At 38.1% G+C, this 19,461-nt stretch overlaps 1 protein-coding gene across 3 annotated transcripts in view; it reads left to right on the top strand.

The window, feature by feature from the left end:
* Positions 1-19,461, top strand: part of L3MBTL4 (L3MBTL histone methyl-lysine binding protein 4) — a 431,550-nt gene that overhangs the window by 304,434 nt on the left and 107,655 nt on the right. For 2 of the 3 annotated variants that reach the window (XM_033178287.1, XM_033178288.1), the window contains one exon: positions 11,731-11,801. In XM_033178287.1, the coding sequence (XP_033034178.1) occupies positions 11,731-11,801 (71 nt within the window). Of the gene's footprint in view, positions 1-11,730; positions 11,802-11,882; positions 12,878-19,461 lie in introns of those variants that run through there. The other variant, XM_033178289.1, reaches the window with a different exon arrangement.

Here is a 19,461-nt window from a genome sequence, read left to right as displayed (position 1 = left end):
AGACCAGACAGAGACTGAGCCAAGTAAGCCTAGACAGAGAGATGAGAAATGGGCATTTTCCTGACCCTGCTGCTGGCAAAAGACAATCATGTTCAAGATGTTGAGCACCCTAGACCCTGACTGTGCAAGATTTGAAGGGACGACTGCTTTTCCTAAACCTCAGAGCCTTGCCCTTTGCATTCAGCAGGTGTAAAACAAAGACACACAGGCCTCTCTGTGGGTACAGAGTTTCCACTGAAATCACTGCCAGCTGATGTGCATCCATCCCAGGGGGGAGGTGCTCCTTCTCCTCCAAGGGAGCACCAGTTTATTCGGAGAATTTGGCTCATAGGATACACTTTTCACATGGGTTTTACATCCTGGACTGTGGATATTCTTTTTATTCATTCACACGTTATTTTAGAGCATTTGGGTGACATTTCATTTTTTGTTAAATTTTGAATATTTTGATTTGATCTCTGTGCACATGATTGTAGATTAGTGCTTCTCTCTATTGCATGATTGATTTCCTATGGATACACACACTTCTCTATTTTTATAACTGTATCTTGCATTTTTATCGTTACACACCCACTCCTCTTGTTGAAACTTCACAGGGTCTCACTCTTCTTTACTGCTGTTTCACACCCACACTGTTTACAACTTTACGTAGTTGAGAGCTTGAATGTCTTTCCATTTCCTGATTGAGAGAGAATTTTTTCTTTTTTAAGTGTTTTCCAAGAAACAGTGTTTATTTATTCCAGAATCATAGAGACCAGTACATCCATTCGCCCTTAATCTTTTTGCTACAGTCTGTTGAATTTTTTTCAAATAAAAACCTAGTCAGTTTCTCTTGTAAATATTTTAGACATTCATCCTCAATGTCAAAAATCACAGAAACGAAACAGATCTTTGAACTGCCTAAAAAAAAATGATTGCTCTCAGAGGTTAGCTAAGCTTTTCCCTCTAGCAAACACAGATATGTTGCCTCCCCTATCTTGAACTCCTCTTAGGAGTTTAGCCTTTTAAACTAATTGTTATATGCCTTACCATTTATGAGGGACTTTGCACTGAAATATATCAGATAGGAATAATTACTACAGATAGAAAGAAGGAGTTGAGAATGTTAGTTGATAATCAAGCAGACAGATCACAGATTGTCCCGTTCTACCAAGTCTTATGTCACCTGTAATTAGCTGTGGGGGCAGGAGGTGTATGATACACATCATGAATCCTCAAGCCTATTTTTGCTTTTACATCTCAAGACCAAAGCCATCCTTGCATTCCAATATCTGTCCACTTTTTTTCCTAACCAATCATCCTAATAATGTTTGGATAAATCGTATTAGCAGTCATTCCCCTTTTGAGTCTACCCTCATCTCCATGGCATCCTGTTCATAATCTTAAATTCCAGGTCGAGGGGAAAAAAAAGAACAAAGGAATCAACAAGGAATGATATGTAGGTTAATTATGCACAGATAAAACATATTTTAACTCTCTCCACAGCTTACTTGTAGTACTTTCCCAAGGCTGTCTTTTCTCTAACCCAAATCTTTGCTCTTGAAATCACCAGCTGTCAGATACAGGTGATGGAGAATATTTAAATTCTATCTCTCCTCTTCCGCATGTTGAGAAGAAATAACTTTTACTTGGCTCCTGTCCAAAAATGGGGGTAGGGGGTTAAATTGGTGAAAATCAGAGCTTTAATTTCCACTGGCCTCCAGTCAAGCCAGCCACCATTGAGCTCTGGACAGCCCTTCTGTAATTTTTTATACAAGCAACATTTGTCCCATTAGAATATCCAGAGTTCCAGCCTGGGCAACATCATGAAACCCCATCTCTGCCAAAAATACAACAACAACAACAAAATAGCTGGGCGTGGTGGCATGTGCCTGTAGTTCCAGCTACTCAGGGGACTGAGGTGGGAGGATCACTTGAGCCTGGGAGGCAGAGGCTGCAGTGAGCTGAGATCACACCATTGCATTCTAGCTTAGGTGACAGAGTGAGACCCTGTCAAAAAACAAACAAACAAACAAAAAAACCAGAAAGAGATATATGTGTGTGTGTGTGTGTGTGTGTGTGTATATATATATATACACACACACACATATATTTATATATATCCAAACTTCTTGTAATTCAAGTGAAAAATATAAAATTAACTTTGATAAACTTCCAAATTCAGTTAGATATTACCCAACAATTTAGATAATTTTTTCTTTTCCTTAACTGCAACCCAATTTTTGATTATTTTTAAAAATATATTTGCTCTTATATTAATCTTTGTATCAAGGTTATAATTAGTAAATGTATGACTCCATTGCATGATTTAGTGGCAGAAATAGTCTATTTATGTTCACATTTTTTAGTACAGAGTTATGTTTTAATTTTGAGAGATTTATATATGTACTGCTAGAGGTTTGCAAGAGTTATCTCTATAACAGTAAGATATAGATGTTATATTAACTGTAAAGAGTCATACTCACAATATCACAGTAAGTCACCTTTACTGAAAACCTGTATATATTCCTTTTTTATTTGTGCTAATAGAGTGAGTAGTATTATATTAATGGTGCATTAAATGGAGGTGAGTAGCTTACCCTTGAGTTTCTTTCATTTGGGTATATATAGTAGAGGAGAAAATACCTTAATTCATTTAACCATTTATAGTTTGCACATACATAACCTTTGGAGCTTCCCATAATTGTGTAATTTAGGCAAAGCAGACATTATTCTCATCATAATATTGCCATTTATAGATGAGGAAATAGTAAGCTGGTAAGCTTATCTGGGACTGAAACATAGGTCTTCTGATTAAATACAACATATTAACAGTAAATTAATAATCATATCACCAGAAATATCAATGATAATAACTATCTACTCTTATTAGCACATACTTACTTGGGGCTGCAAAGTGGTACACTAAACAATTTATGTACATCATTGTATTAATTTTATTTCATCCCCCCAACAACTCTGTATTTGGTAAGTTTTCTTATTCAGATTTTAAAACATAGGCATCTAAAAGTTCAGAGTGGTTAGGCAGTGTCTGAGGTCATGCAGATGATAAGTAGAAAAAAATCCCACGTGCAATTCAACTACATTAGATTAGTGAAAGAATGACAGCTTACGGCTTTGAAAAAACCCAGCTAGGTTCATATTTAGTCTGCTTTCTACTGATGTCTAGGATTCTCAGAGTCACCTTGTGATGCACCTGTTTCTTATTTTGTGAAAATAGAACCTGCACGTTCTGCACGTATACTCCAGAACTTAAAGCATAATAATAATAATAATAAAAAGAAAATAGAACTACTGAAGGGAAGAATCTTACCATGTTTTCCCCAAACTGATGTTTCTTATTTATACTATAAATAATACAAAATGTCCATCTTTAGCACATTTTATTATGATATACTAAAGGCTTCTACCTGCCTGCAACAAGAGAATAATATGAGTCATTAAAACATTTTCATCATAAAGAAAATTACTTTGGAATGCAGCTCCTCTCAACTCCCCATATTGTCTGTTAGTCTGTTAGCTGATTTCCCCAGGCCTGAGGGGGACATTTTTTTCAGGCATTTTTTTTTACCTGCCTAAGTGTTCTTGAATAACTTCCTTTGCCTCCCAGAAGCATTGTTCAGTATATTCTAATTCACACAATTGATAGCACCACCATTCGTTAAGATACCTGTCATATTCTATCATTGCTATTAAGAAAATGCCTAATAAAGCTCACTTTGTTTTTCCCGATGCCGGCCATATTATAAATTTCATGCACTTTTTGAAGGCTAATATTGGTAATGAAAATGCCTGGGAAAAGTTGTGGTAATCAGAAAAGATGGCATGTAGTAGAATAGTTCCTTAATGATCTTGATGATGAACTGCACTGCCATGAGCCAGCTAGTTTATTTCCACTAGGCAAATCTAGCTGCAACATAAGTACCTTCTATGATGCCCACCCTCAGAATTATAACAATGTTAGTTGGTTGTCCCACACATTCACCTTCCAAGTGAGTAAATAGGTTCTTTAATCCACCAGACTCTCTCGCTTCTTACCTTCACTTTCTCACTCTTCACTTTCACTTTCTCTCAATTCTCTGCTTTGGGAGGTGGAGTCTACTTAGTGGCCCCACTCACTCCCCATCATCTCCTGCAGTGTCATTTTCATTCCTGCACTTGTGCCTTTTGTTTCCTTTCTTGGTACCTCATTTACTCCTGCCTGCATCTCCTCCCTTTCCCACGGCTCACTTTTCTCTTGGAGTTCTGTGGCAGTTCCAACCTGTAAGAGCGTCTTGAAGTTGGAGATTGTGTTTTATGTGTCTCTCTATTTCTAACACTTAGTGTCATACCTGACACATACTAGGCACTCAACAATTTAAATGGATTTTGAGCAACCTACTAGGTGCCAAGGATGGTGGCTGGCCCTGAGAGGCTGAGTCTCTAAGAGCCAGTCCCATCCTTGCTCTCAGCATTCCTGTGTCCTTGTGGTCCACACCACACACCAGCAGCTTGTTTGTGTGTCTACACGTACCTTTTTAATACTTTGTTTTGTGTATGCCGTATCTTCTCAAAAAGACTATAGGCTGCTAAAGAGAAGAACCAATTTACCCTTTTGCTTTTCCTTCTTTATGGTTCACATTATAGGTCTTTAGCGTACCTAAGTTGATTGATTTCATTATATACATTTGTTTTTCTCTTAGAGTCTCAATTCCTTCACCTGTAAAATGGTCATAAATGTGAGGCTTACATAAGATTTTGAATGTAGGAATATAGATGTAGGTAGATAGAGACATTGCTGTCGGTATAGATATATGAATGGGCTTGGCACATAGAAGAGACTATTGAAATAATAGTTCCATATCTTTTCTCCATTTTTATGAAAACCATTGATTTTAAAGTCTTGCAGTTGGGACCAGTTCTAGCCGTATGTGTATCACACATCTCAACACCAATAAAGGTCTAAAGGAATTTAGACCTTTATTTATTTGGTCTAATACTCAGTGTCTATAACTAAATTAAGCCCCTTAATCAAGAAAGTAGTGATCAAAACACCATTACAAGCCAGAGTTCTTCTTGTCCTGGAGGGGGTTTTGACTGGACAGGCAACCCCAAGGCCTTTCAGAGAAGCCCCCTCCAGTTCCCCACCTCCAATCAGACTCTGAGGAACCACTAGCCAGGCATGACAACCTAGGAGCTCTACAGTGGGAAAGGAGGACTCAAGAAATTAATTCAACTTCTGCAACGTGGAGACAAGGACACCAATGCCAAAGAATTTTGCTATTTCATCAGCACGTTGATGGTGGCTCCTTCGAGCCCTCTGACTCCCAGCTCATCGCTCTCCTCACTGTTCCATACCACCACCTGCCCCAGAATTAAGATGCAGTCAGAATGGAATTCAGTTTTGGTCTGTAGTTAGCTGACTAACACTTATCTTGTTGAATTCAGCACCGTAACCATAGCCAGTTCCTGAAATTAGACATATTCATTCATTCAGCATTTATCTGTTGAATAAATATTTAGAAAATACTGTTCCAGACTCTAGTGATAGAGCAGGGAACAAAACAGACAAAAATTCTTATTCTTATCAAGCTTTTCCTTGGTGACAAGAAAATCACCCAAACAAGTAAGTGGCAGGACAAGGATTTGAACTTAGGTGGGATGACTCCTGTCTGTGCAGACTTGGCAGTAGGCGTGCTGGTTCGCTCATGGCATCAATATTCATTCACTCCACAAATATGTGTGGAGCTGCTGCTGTTGCCAAGTGGTGTGTTAGGTGCTAGGGATGTGGAGGTGAGCCAAACAGTTCCATCTTTGCGTGGAGCCGATTTTCAGGTAGGGGAGATGGAAGGGGAAGAAAGAAAGCAAACCATAAATGAAGAAAAAATCACAGATGGTTGACAGGTGCCGTAGGGAAGTAACGCGCAGTTGAAAGGGCGATACTCAAAATGATTTCAGTAATCACCTATCATAAAGGGCCCAGCCACTAAGGGAAAAAAGGTTCTGTTGAATATTGTGCATATTGAAAATGAAATGAGTTGTGCCCAGATCAGCTCAGGAGCATGGAGAGGGTCTGGGATGAGATGGAAGGGCCCAGCCCTTGCCAGGCTCCACCTGCCTCACTTTGTGGGCGCCTCACTAGAGTCTCTAGAGTCTTGTATTTCTTAAATGAATGTACAGTTATGCTGAAACATTATGAAATAACCCATGGATGCCTTGCCATGTCATCAAAATATTTTTCTGAGCTGATTCTCATAAAGAATTGTAAAATTTATTCTAAATCTCTGAATTTCTGGAATCCTGCCTTGGCTCAGGCTCTCAGTGACTAAATGCCACAGAACAGTGTGTCCTACAATGTCCACAGCTCCTTGCATAGAGGAAATATTAGTGTTTCCACACCCCAGAAAAATAAAACCTTGTTGCCTGAGCACCAGCAAGCATTTTATCATCTATATACTTAACCTGGCTTTAAAATAATTATTTCTCACTCATTGTAAAGAGTAAAGGTGGGACTTTAACATGATCTTTTTTCTCATTATCACAGCAGTACTTGCTTATTATAGGAAAAGAAAAAATACAGTTGAGTAGAAAGAAAAAAATAAAAATTAAAAACATTAATAATATCCACACCTTTTTCTACCAAACAGCGTAACATATAGATATTTGGAAAAATACAAGAATATGTCCACCTTAATAATTCCAGTAATGTAGAAGTTTTAAGAAATTAAGAATTTCTCATTCTCCACTCCTAACTCTGATGCTGCATGCTTAGGTCACTAGGGTTAACAGATTGCCACCTGCTCTCTGTATCCTTTGGATGTTCATGTATGCACATGTGTATGTATCTACATCTACATGTATTAGTCCATTTTCATATTGTTTTAAAAAACTGCCTGAGACTGCATACTTTATAAAGGAAAGAGGTTTAATTGACTCACAGTTCAGCATGGCTGGAGAGGCCTCAGGAAACTTACAATCATGGTGGAAGGTGAAGGGGAAGCAAGGCACCTTCTTCACAGAGTGGCAGGAAGGAGAATGAACACGGGAGGAGCTACCAAACCCTAACAAAACCATCAGATCTTATGAGTACTCACTACCGTGAGAACAGCATGGGGAAACTGCCCCCATGGTTTAGATATTACCTGTACCTGGTCTCTCCCTTGACACATGGGATGATAAGGATTACGGTTCAAGATGAGATTTGGATGGGAATGCAAAGCCTAACCATATCAACATACGTTCACTCTTCTAAAATAATTTATATTAACATTTTGTTAATCTGCAATATGTTTTATTTCATTTAACAATATGTCATGGGTAAATTGTCATATCAACACAAACAGACCCAATGTGTTCGTTTTAACAACTGCGTTGTATTCCATAGTGGAGGCATACCGTAACTCATTCAACCATTCCCTTAAGGACCATGGTTTCCAGTATTTCTCCTCTTGTAAATAATGCTGCAGTAAACATTTTCATATGAATATTATGGATCTTATTATTTGCTGATGCTTTTTACTGCTATATTTTAGAAGGGTTCGTTACTTTTTATTTACAAACTAAACATATTGTATGAATCCTTAGATTGATAGAATCTCACAGGTCCTTGGTCCATTTTGCCTGACTGAGAATGAATAAATTCGCATATTCAAACTTACACACATGCATGGGAACATAGAAAGCTTGTGCAGGCCCCATAATTTGTCCCAGCTCCATGTCTTACCTCATCGCACACCACACCCCTCGCTCATTCTGCGTACCTCCGCTCGCCCTTACCTCATCGCACACCACACCCCTCGCTCATTCTCCGTACCTCCACTCGCCCTACTTCTGCAGTGGCCCTGTGTTTCCTATGATAAAATTTGTTTTGAGGCCAAGTTCAAACGCATCTCCTGAAGGCTTTTTCTACTATCTCCCACCTTGTATGCAGAAAATGTCCTCCTGTTGTATGGTCCAATAGCACATCCTCTGTCTCTCTGATGTAGCCCTTTCTCAGTCTGCTTTGTGCAGAATCTGCCCTTGCACAAGTCTGCAACCCCTAATAAGTCATGAGTCTTTTGGTGGCAGAAACCATCTCAGCAGAATGCAACAGCTGCAGGCAGGAAAATCTCAGAGAAATGTTGATTGAGTTTGGAGAATTTGCCTAAAAATAGAAGAGTCAAGCCCAGCGTCTGCCTTTTAAGCCTTAAGTTATAGCTAAACATAGTTACTGCGGCAATTTGGGGAGCAGCTTCCCAGATAAGACAATCGCATGCTGTGTGTTTTTGAGCTTATGGACCTTTTTTAAATTTTTTTAACTTCTAGAACAGGGGTCAGTGAGCTTTTTTTTTCTAAAGAGCCAGATGGTAAATATTTCAGATGTGGCCAGCTATAAAGGTCTCTGCTACAACTACTCAGTTCAGCCCCTCGTAGTGAAAGCAGCCCTAGACAGTAAGTAGAGAAGTGAGCGTGGCTGTGTTCTAGTGAAACTTTGTTTACAAAAACAAGCAATGGGCAGGATTTGACTTATGGGGCATGGTTTACTAACTCTTGTTCTGGAAGGTGTCTAGGTACAGTTAGACTAACCTGAATTAAATTCAAATCCTAGTTCTTCTACTTATTATGTGACTTTGAGCAAGCTTCTCAACCTGTCTTTTTGAACACATAAATAGAGGATTAATATTTCCTCCTTCATGTTAGGCATGTGTTTCAGGGCCTAGCACTTAATGAGCACAGTATTGTCTTGTTAAGAGGAAGGGAAGCTTAGTAATAGGATAAGAGAAAATACAGGCCCTTTCTTGCAACTGGAAGTAGAAAATCCAAAGAAAGAGCACATTGAAAAACAATGGATAGCAAAGACTCTTGGGTGACAATGACAGCTTTTGCCTTTAGGTCATATGCACCTCTTTATGTAATAAATCAGGTATAAACAGATACACAGGTCTGTTGACACTTGCAACAGCAACAGCAATGCTATTAATAAAATACATTGAAGATTGTTTAGGATGCCTGGAGCTATTATGACTATATAAAAGCTATGGGCCAGGCTTCAGGAGGAATAATTGGTGCAACAGTAGTACATCCCTGGAGATTTAGACAGAGATTGAGACTATTTTAGCCAAAACACAAATGAAATATTAATCTTTGGCTCATGACTGGCCTAGTCATTTTCAAACACATCTACTGGCTATATGCAGTGGATTCTTTTGAGATGCAGACTCCTCTGTGACTTTTCCCACTGCCCACAAGATGAAGTCCACATCCTCGCGAGAACCCATGCAAGGCCCTCTGTGGCTGGTTTCAGCTCGTTCTGTCAAGCTACCTTTCGTTGCATGGTGCTTCAGCCAAATAAGTCGATTAGCTTATTCAGGTTCTCAGAACACTTCCCCATCCCATGTTACTTCTGCTCATTCTGTTCCACCCTAATTCTCAAGACCTTTAGAAACCCGTCAGTTACCCCCATCTCCATTTTCTAAGACCCCACTGGCCCAGCAACAGTCAAGTCTCTGCCTGTGACTTCCCTTTATCCATGCCTTCCATAAATAATCACTAAACTGTACGTTATTGGAAGGTGATGTGTAAAGCAGGAGGAAACCTGGGTTTGGAGTCCAAAGACTGAGATTGGACTTCATTTTGGCTCCATTAAGACCTGATTTTGACTCCATTATCGACCTACTTTGTGCCCAAGATGGGGCAGGTTGTTGAATGTCTCTGAGCCCAGTCTCTCAATTTATAAAACAAGAATACTATCCCAACCTTGGAGAGTTTTTGTGAGAACGAAATGGGGAATGAAAAGACTGGGAGTCCTTCGTAGGTGCCTACCTCCTGGGAGTTTCCAGGAAATGCTAACTGAATCTGAACTGCTCACAGGGTTTGGCCTGGCATGTCTCCATACTGATGTGATCATTTGAAAGCAAGACTGTACTGAAATATACCCAGGATCAATTGAAGAACTTCGCAAAAAAAAAAACCACCCAACAAATTTATTTGGTTTATTTTAAATTTTTTTTTAAATACCCATCAAAGTTTTATATGTGGCAGACTGGCTTCTATTTTTTAACTTTGTGAGATGGAAGCAAGATCTTGATTAGCATATATTGCAGAAGGGTGCTTTAAGATGGCTTGAAAATCAACTTGAAGATTCATAAAATTTGTAAAGTTGAGGGGGAAATACCTAAAGATTTGCCAAAAATCATGTAAGCAGAGCTGAAATTGTTCTTTCCCCCGCCCCAAATTATTCTTTGCAAAATGGCTACACTGCACTACTTAGCACACGTGCTGTGCTTCCCAGCATCCTGTTTGACCTGTGCGCTCTACCAGACACTCACTGGCTTACATTTAAGCCACCTTTCTATAGTTTACATTCTCTCCTACAAGAATGCAAATATCAAAGCATGATATAGGCAAAAAAAGAATGTAAACAAATCCTGATGATACATGTGTTGAATATAATTAAAATTATACGTATTGAATTGATGAGAATATTACACACATTTTTATGCATGTCCATGATGCATAAGCATTTTTACACTGGTTTTTAACATACTATTTCACTAGTTGCTCTGAACAGCCCCGTGAGGCAGGTACTGTGTCCATTTAACAGATTGGAAGCTAAGATTGAGCATTTCAATATTCACTCTGGATCGCAAACCTAGGGGCTGTGTCCTAGGTGTGAGCTCAGGTTGTTGCACACTGAGTGCACTGTCTCTGCGTTGCCCCCAGGTGATGAAGTACATATGTTTAGTATGCTCCACAGTAGCCTCGTAGGACCTATGGTCAAGTCCAAAGTTGGGAGTTCAACAGAAATTTTCTCAGTTTCTTGTCTTTTTGATAAAAAGCCTTGATGATTAAGAGATATCTAACTGATAGAACCTTTCTGCCATGATATACTTGTGTAAACTTATAAATAAACATAGATACAATTATCTCCAATTCTCTAAGTCATTTAGGTTTCTACGTAGGGTTTTGGTAACTGAATCAGTTTCCTCATCTAACACAGAAATTAAAACAGTACTTCCATGACCAACTCAAATGCCTGTCAGTGAAAGTGAAATGAGAGACTTTCTGTTCAAATACAGTAAGAAAATACATGTGCAAAGCAAGATATAAATTTCATTAAAACATATACAAATAAATTACTTGATTATCTCACAAGCTTATCTACCTAAAATTAATTACTGACTAATTAGCAACCCTGGAAAAGTTTTATTGTAGAAACTTCCATATTCATTATAAAGTATGAGCCTCAAGTTTTAATGAAGTTCCATGATAAAAGAATAACAAAATTAGGCCATACTACATACTGCAGCATCTTCGAAGTTAATTAATTCCCTGACATTCAGCAATGTAACTAAATTACTTTGTACAGTTGTTTGAGCACAGTGTCTATAATCTTCTGATTAAAATAATGAGCCCCAAAGTCATCAGTAGCAATTGTTATTTACTTACCTACCATCCCATCACCCACCATCCTGCCAGCTCCTCCTCAGAATCTGAAGAGATTATTCTCCAGAGAGTTTTCGAAACTTTTTGCTGTAATAGAATGAGGGGGGAAAAGCTTTTTAAAGTTCAGGGTTCAAAGTCAGAGTTTCTGAACAGAAGTGTGTTTTTAAAATCTTAAACTTAAAATTCTAACAAGGCTCTGTGCAGCAAAATACCTGCCAATTCACTATTGTGTACCCTGCAGTTTCTATTGAAATTTGTGCTACTATCATGATTTCTTCCTACCTCACAGGATAATGAATCTAGATTTTATTTCTGTTCTTTGCCCAGACTTGTACAGCAGGCAAAGTGTTTGAAAATCAAAGGAAAAGAAGATATTGACTTGGATAATCTCTTCAGAGGTAAAAACAAAAACACTAGCAAAAACACAGAATATACTTTTTGTTGTGCAGAATGTTTTATTTGTTTGACTGTGTGCGCAGGGAATGGTGGAAAAAGCCTAACTAGAGTCAAGAGAGACCTGTGTTCTAGTTCCCGCCCTGCGAATGAGTCCCTTCACTTCACTCCTCGAACGTTCATTTTCTCATTTTGAAAGTTAAAGGGCTGGACTCTATGATCTCTATGGTCTCCACTCATGATAGGAAACGTGTAAACCTGCAGAAGTTAGAGGTTCAGTGGTTGAATCCCCCCCCTGCCATCTGCAGAGGCCATGGAGGGAAACCAGGAGTGTCTCACTGCACTTGTGAAGGTGGGAGACTGTGAGATGCACCTCATTAGTAAGAAAGGCTAGAAGGGTAGTAGGCAAAATATTGAACCATCAGAGCTGAAGAATCTGTTGGAGTCCAGGAAGAAGAATTGCATGTGTTCTTTTAGTTACGTTTCTTCCCAGTGAAGGCTCGATATAGACAGAATTTTGAGGTTAGATTATATTGTAGCAAGCTAAGGAATCAGTTTTCCCTGGGTTCTGTTTTGATTTAGTCATACGCAAACATTGATAATTTCTTACTAGTGTCCCGCCTGCAGCCTTGGTAGCTCTGTACATTTGTGTCTCCCGGAAGATGTAGGATATCTGTCTGCCTTCTAGAGGAAAGGAACATTGCTAAACTTTCTACTGACCTGGTAGAAGTCCAGTGAATTAGCACACTGTGCTGGACTGTGCCATCTCCAGTTACCCATCGGACTTTTCGTAAGAGAAGGAGAGGGTGCTTGGCAGTCATTGAACAAAAGGGCCGGGAGGTCAGGGAGCAGTGCTGAACTGCTCACTTTAGGCAGAGATGGAGCTCTTGCTTGTGTTGTCTTCAAAGAATTGTGGATTTCATCTCAGCCACACAAGGCCTTTTCCTCAGAAAAGAGAGGGCAGTTGAATTACTTTGGTTTTCATTGTACAGCTACATGTTTCTCCCTCATAAGAAGAATTTCTATGTAATATAACCAGAGCTTAAGCTTGCTTTAAATAAAATAAATCACTGATGTTTTAGAAACTGTTCCATACAAATGTTCTCATCCATCTTACCAAGCCTTCATTCTGTAAATGGCATGTTTTGGAACCATGTAAGAAGCCATAAAAAAAGTGCCAGTGTTTTAATTCATAGTTTGACACTTTTGAAAATATCTCCACAGAGTAATTATGTATATGTTCTTGTTCAAACAGATACACAATTTTGTAGTTCATATCATAAATGTAGTAATGAAGATCATCCTTACAAAAATAGAAAATGTCATAGCAAAATGCATTTGCATACTGTGAAAGATGAAATCTCTTCCAAGATGCTCAGAATGCACTTGTTCGTTTCTGCATCATGTATAAGAAGTTTACACCCATATGCTTGTATTTATTCATGCATTTACTGTGCTCTTTAATTTAAACATATCCTCACAGCAGAGGTCTTTGTTATCAGATACGGCATTTATGTCAGAAGAGTGTGCAGTGGGAGGAGCAGTGGGCCTTAGGTGGAGCACATGGCTGCCTGTGGACCCAGACCACCGTGTGTTGGGCAAGTGCAGGCGGGGTTCATTCCATCCCATGGAAATTGGCAGGCCGTGGTTAGCACCTGCTTTCTAGTCTGGCTTTTTGTCAACCAAAGTGGCTCTTCCTTGTATGTCTGGAGTCCCCAACACCTATGCCACAGACCGGTCTGTAGACTCTTAGGAACTGGGCTGCATAGCAGGAGGTGAGCAGAGGGCAGGCGAGGGAGCAAACTTTATCTGCATTCACAGCTGCTCTCCATTGCTCACATGACCACCTGATCTCCGCCTCCTGTCAGATCAGCTGCAGCATTAGATTGTCCTAGGAGCACAAACACTATTGTGACCTGCACGTGTGAGGGATCTAGGGTGTGTGCTCCTTATGAGAATCGAACGCCTGACGATCTGTCACTGTCTGCCATCACCCCCAGACGGGACTGTCTAGTTGCAGGAAAACAAGCTCAGGGCTCCCACTGATTCTACATTATGGGGAGTTGCATAGTTATTTCATTATCTATTACAATGTAATAATAATAGAAATAAAGTGCACAATAAATGTAATGTGCTTGAATCATCCCAAAACCATTCCCCCACCCCGGTCTGTGGAAAAATTGTCTTCCATGGAACCAGTTCCTGGTGCCACTAAAGCTTGGGGACCTCTGTACTATGGGACTAGTCCCCATTATTATAAAGTTTATTTGCTTTGGTTCTAACATGGATGAGACAAAATAATGAAAATAAATATGTTCTTACAGTGATATTAAACAATTATTTAATATTTTCTTTCATTTTTCTTCAGCCTGTAAATCTGATCATAATATCCCATATCCATGTCCTTCCTTTTTTTCCCCCTTTTTTTTTTTTTTTTTTGAGATGGAGTGTCCCTCTGTCACCCAGTCTGGAGTGCAATGGCGTGATCTCTGCTCACTGCAATCTCTGCCTCCTGGGTTCAAGTGATTCTTCTGTCTCAGCCTCCCGAGTAACTGGAATTATAGGCTCACAATGCCACACCCAGCTAATTTTTTGTAGTTTAGTAGAGACGGGGTTTCACCGTGTTGCCCAGGCTGTTCTTGAACTCTTGAGCTCAGCTAATCCATCCTCTTCGGCCTCCCGAAGTGCTGGGATTATAGGCATGAGCCACCGCACCCAGCCTTCCCCACCCCCCCTTTTCTTCTAGTCTCAGCATAGATTTGAATGAGTGCCTTCTTCATTCATCAAGAGTCTTTTATTTATTTGTTTATTTATTTATGTATTATTTATTTATTTATTGAGATGAAATCTCGCTCTGTCACCCAAGCTGGAGTGCAGTGGCACGATCTTGGCTCACTGTAACCTCTGCCTCAGGGTTCAAGTGATTCTCTTGCCTCAGCTTCCCAAGTAGCTGGAACTACAGGTGTGTACCACCAAACCCAGCTAACTGTTGTATTTTTAGTAGAGACAGGGTTTCACTATGTTGGCCAGGCTGGTCTCAAACTCCTGACCCCGTGATCCACTCACGTTGGCCTCCCAAAGTGTTGGGATTACAGGCGTGAGCCACTGTGCCCAGTCAGGGTCTTCTTCTTCTTTTTTTTTTTTTTTTAAGGAAAATGGGCTAAAATTTGTGCTCTATTTCATCTACGAGGGGATGTTGTATACACTGGATTTTTAGAAATTGTATACACACATGCATACATTCACACACAGATTCTGTTTTTTGTATCTTGGGCATGTTTTCCATTTTTACTGGAAAACTTCTTTTAAAAATCATTTTATTCACCATATATATCTTGGCATACTTAATAAAAATATTTTGAAGACTACCTATTATTTTCAAGTATAATTCTTAGCTACTGAACACACTTTTTTCAATATGTAAGCATATATCACAATATTTATAAACATAAGATTAGATAAACAAATGTAACAACAATAATATATAAACATAAGATTGGATGATAGAAATTTTAATTACTTTATAATGATAAAATTCTGTAGAGGAAACCATGATTATGTTAAAAGGATGTTGGTTGTGCATAACAGGAGCAAGTTGAAATTTGTCTTACTAATCCAAGGTTTACAGGTAAGCGTATTGAGTGTTACTCCTAAGACATGACAGTGAAACAGTGAAATTCTAATCAAATGTAAACGTATTCAAAGAAAAAATAGCCAACCATAGAAATGCTGACCCTACTTCCATTCAAGATTCTAGACGTGCAACCAGGGAACTTAGTGACGACAAGCTCTTTGACGTAAATGAAGAAAGGGGTTGTTGTGAACAGCATGAAGATGTCCCACAGAAAGTGATACTGGCAAAAAAAAAAAAAAAAAAAAAAATTCACATTAAAGGAACTCTCAGATATTTCACAACATTGTGAGTGCAAAGGATAAAATGTTAGAAGTGAATCTAACTTAAATTTAGGAATATGACAGTTTACCAAGGAATGGAAAAGATGCTCTCTTCATTTCACAGTTGTAGGACAAAAAGAAAGCAAACACTCCTTGGACAACTCTTGATAAGTTTTTTTTTTTTTTAAACAAAGAAATAAAACACCTTATCTCAATGTATTAAATGTTATAAACCACAGCATACTAATTAAATATTACTTTCACTAGTTTTAAATTTTCCCTAAGTATTTATGATGGACAGTAAAAGAGTTGTTAATATTTTGACCAAAATTTGTGAAGGTCATGAGAAAAGAATTACAATTTTCCCCGTTGATTATTAAGCCCAGTTTGCATGGCTTCAGCTTGCATCGTCAATTTTATAGCCCCTGACTACCATGCTAAGTGAGAACTCCCTATGTTTTATTGAGGACTGTTTCAAATATGTTCATAGGAGAAGCTGATCTGTAATTTTCCTTCTTGTAATGTCTTCATCTCGTTTTGATATTCCCTCTTTCTCCATTATCACCATTATCACCAAGAGGTGTTATGTAAGATTCACAACATTTGTTTTTTAACCATTTAGATGAGTTCACAGACAGGAAAGCTATCTGAGCCTAAAGTTTTTTTAATTAAAAGAATGTTAATTATAGATTCAATTTCTTTAATAGATTGAGGACTTTAGATTTTTAAAATTTCTTCTTGTATTAGTTTTTCTAAGAATTTACATATTTCTTCTAGGAATTTGTATATTTCATGTAAATTTTCAAGTCTGTTGCTATAGAGTTGTTTATAATACCCTCTGATGAGCTTTTCAGTGTCTGCAGATTCTATACTTATGTCCATTTTTCATACTTATGTCCATTTGAAATTGATGTTTATGTGCTCGTGTGTTTTCTCCCTCCCCCCACCCCCAACCTCTCTCTCTGGTTTTGCCTCTGTCTCTTTCAATTAATCCTGCTGAAGATTTACTGATCTTTACAATGGACCAATTTTTGGCTGTGTTGATTTTCTCTAGTGTGCATTTGTTTTCTCTGTTATTAATTTCTGCTATTATGTTTCTGCCTGCCTTCCACTCTCTTTGGCTTTCATTTACTATCATTTTTCTAACTTATTTAAATTATTACCTAGATATTGTGTTTTTAAATATATTTTAATATATGCACCTAAAGCTATATTAACATTAATTTAAGCATAGCTTTTCCTGCATTCTATGAGTTTTGATTTATCAAATTTCATAATAATTTAATTCAAAATATTTTCTCATTTACATTGTTTTTCTTTTGTATGTGAGTTGAAGTATACTGATTCATTTCCAGATATTTGGGGATTTTATTATCTTTTCATTATTGATTTTGAATTTTATTCCACTGTGGTCAGAGAGTATATTCTGAGCAATTGTTAATCATACCGTTAGATCTTTATTATCTTTACTGATACATTTTTCCTGCTTATTCATTTGATTCCTGAAAAAATGTGTTAAAGTCCTCTACTATGGTTGTGATATTATCTGGTTTTCCTTTTATTATACATATTTTTAATCTATATTACTAGGCTCATGAAAATTAGAAAATTAGAATATTCATAATCAATTGACCCTTCAACATTTTGAAATATGTATTTTATTTCTCCAAATGCTTCTTGCCTTTAAGTTTCCTTTGTCTGATATTAGCAGTATTCTTCTGATTAGTATTTGTATGTTATATTTATTTCCATGCTTTTATATGCTCCATCACTGTCCTATGTTTAATATGACACTTCTAAGTGGCATGTGATTTTTAGGTTTAAATTCAATCTCATGGCAATCTATCTTTCTTTCTTTCTTTCTTTCTTTCTCTCTCTCTCTCTCTCTCTCTCTCTCTTTCTTTCTTTCTTTCTTTCTTCTCTCTCTCTCTCTCTCTCTCTCTCTCTTTCTTTCTTTCTTTCTTTCTTATTTTTCTTTCTTTCTTTTTTATGGGGTCTATCTCTGTCACCCTAGACTGGAGAGCAGTGGCATGATTATGGCTCACTGCAACCTTGGCCTTCCAGACTCAAGCAATCCTCTTACCTCAGCCTCTCAAAGTGCTGGGATTACGGGTGTGAGTCACTGCACCCAGTTGACAGGAGTCTCTTAATTGAAGTATTTAATACATTTATATCTAATGTTATTAATGTTAAGTTGGACTTAGGGTTATTATCTTTTTTTTTAATTGACAGAGTCTCACTCTGTCTCACAGGCTGCAGTGCAGTGGTGCAATCCAGGCTCACTTCAACCTTCACCTCCTGGGTTCAAGCGATTCCGGTGCCTCAGCCTCACCAGTAGCTGGGATTACAGGTGTGTACAACCAGGCCCAGCTAATTTTTGTGTTTTCAGTAGAGATAGGGTTTCATCATGTTGGCCAGGCTGGTCTCGAGCTTCTGGCCTCAAGTGATCTCCCCACCGTGGCCTCCCAAAGTGCTGGGATAACAGGTATAAGCCGTGCCCAGCCTATTGCTACCATCTCTATAATTGTTTTCTATTTTTCTCAGTAGTTTGTATTCGATTTTATATTTTTGCTTTATCTTTTTAAACCAAAATTCATGTGAGTGTACCATTTTCCATCTATTACCTTATTTATTTTTAATATTCTGTTAGTAGATACCCCAGCTACTACCAAATGCATCTTTATCTTTATATAGAATCATTTTTCCTCTATCTGAAAAATTATCTTTTGTACTTCATTTATAGTGTCTTCTAGTTATTGTTTTTTTTTAGACAGGGTTTCACTCTGTCACCTGGGCTGGAGTGTGGTGGTGCAATCACAGCTCACTGCAGCCTCAACCTGTGGGGCTCAAGCGATCCTCCCACCTCAGCCTCTGGAGTAGCTGGGCCTACAGGTGCGTGCCACCATGCCCAGCTAATTTTTGCTTTTGGTTTGTTTTGTTTTGTTTTGTTTTGTTTGTAAAGATGGGGTCTCACTATGTTGCTCAGGCTGGTCTCAAACTCCTGGGTTCAAACAATCTGCCTGCTTTGACCTCCCAAAGTGCTGGGATTACACACATGAGCCACTGCTCTTGGCCTAGCTGATTTTTTTTTTTTTTTGAGTAAGTTTTTCTTTGTCCAGAAATGTCCTTTTTTCACCCAAACTTTTGAAGAATATTTTTACAGGTTATAGAATTCTAGATTGGCAGTTAATTTTTTTCAGGCTTTAAATATGATAATCCGTTGGCTTCTGACTTCTATTGTTTCTCTCAAGAAGTCAGCTGTAGCTTTATTGTGTCTCTTTAAAAGGAGTATGTCTTAGAGTGTGTTACATTTTATCTGATTACTTGTAAGGTTTTTCTGTTGTCTTTCGTTTTTAGCAGTTTTACTATGAAGTGCCTTATATTTGTCTCTTTAGGATCCATAGTGCTTAAGTCTGTGGGTGTATGGCTTGTTACCACTTTGAAAAATTTGACCATTATCTCCTCGAATATTGTTTATGCTCCATTCTCTCTCATTTCCCCTACTGAGACTCCATCTACGAATATATTAGACTTTCTTAGTTGTATGTCTTAAGAGCTCTTTTCTTTATTTCCCCTCTGTTTTTAGTACATACTTCAGCCTGGATATTTTTCTAGTGTCCTATTTTCAAGATCAGTAATTCTCTCTTCAACTGTCTCCAAACTGCTATTACACTCATGTAATTAATTTTTAATTAAATTATTGTATATTTCTTAGTTTGGCAATTTACCTATGTATGATTTTAATAGACCTTAGTTCCTGAGTAAAATTCT

The sequence above is a fragment of the Trachypithecus francoisi genome, unplaced genomic scaffold (assembly GCF_009764315.1).
Source record: "Trachypithecus francoisi isolate TF-2019V2 unplaced genomic scaffold, Tfra_2.0 Lachesis_group19, whole genome shotgun sequence".
Taxonomy (NCBI): Eukaryota; Metazoa; Chordata; class Mammalia; order Primates; family Cercopithecidae; genus Trachypithecus; species Trachypithecus francoisi.
This window is presented reverse-complemented; position numbering and strand designations above follow the sequence as displayed.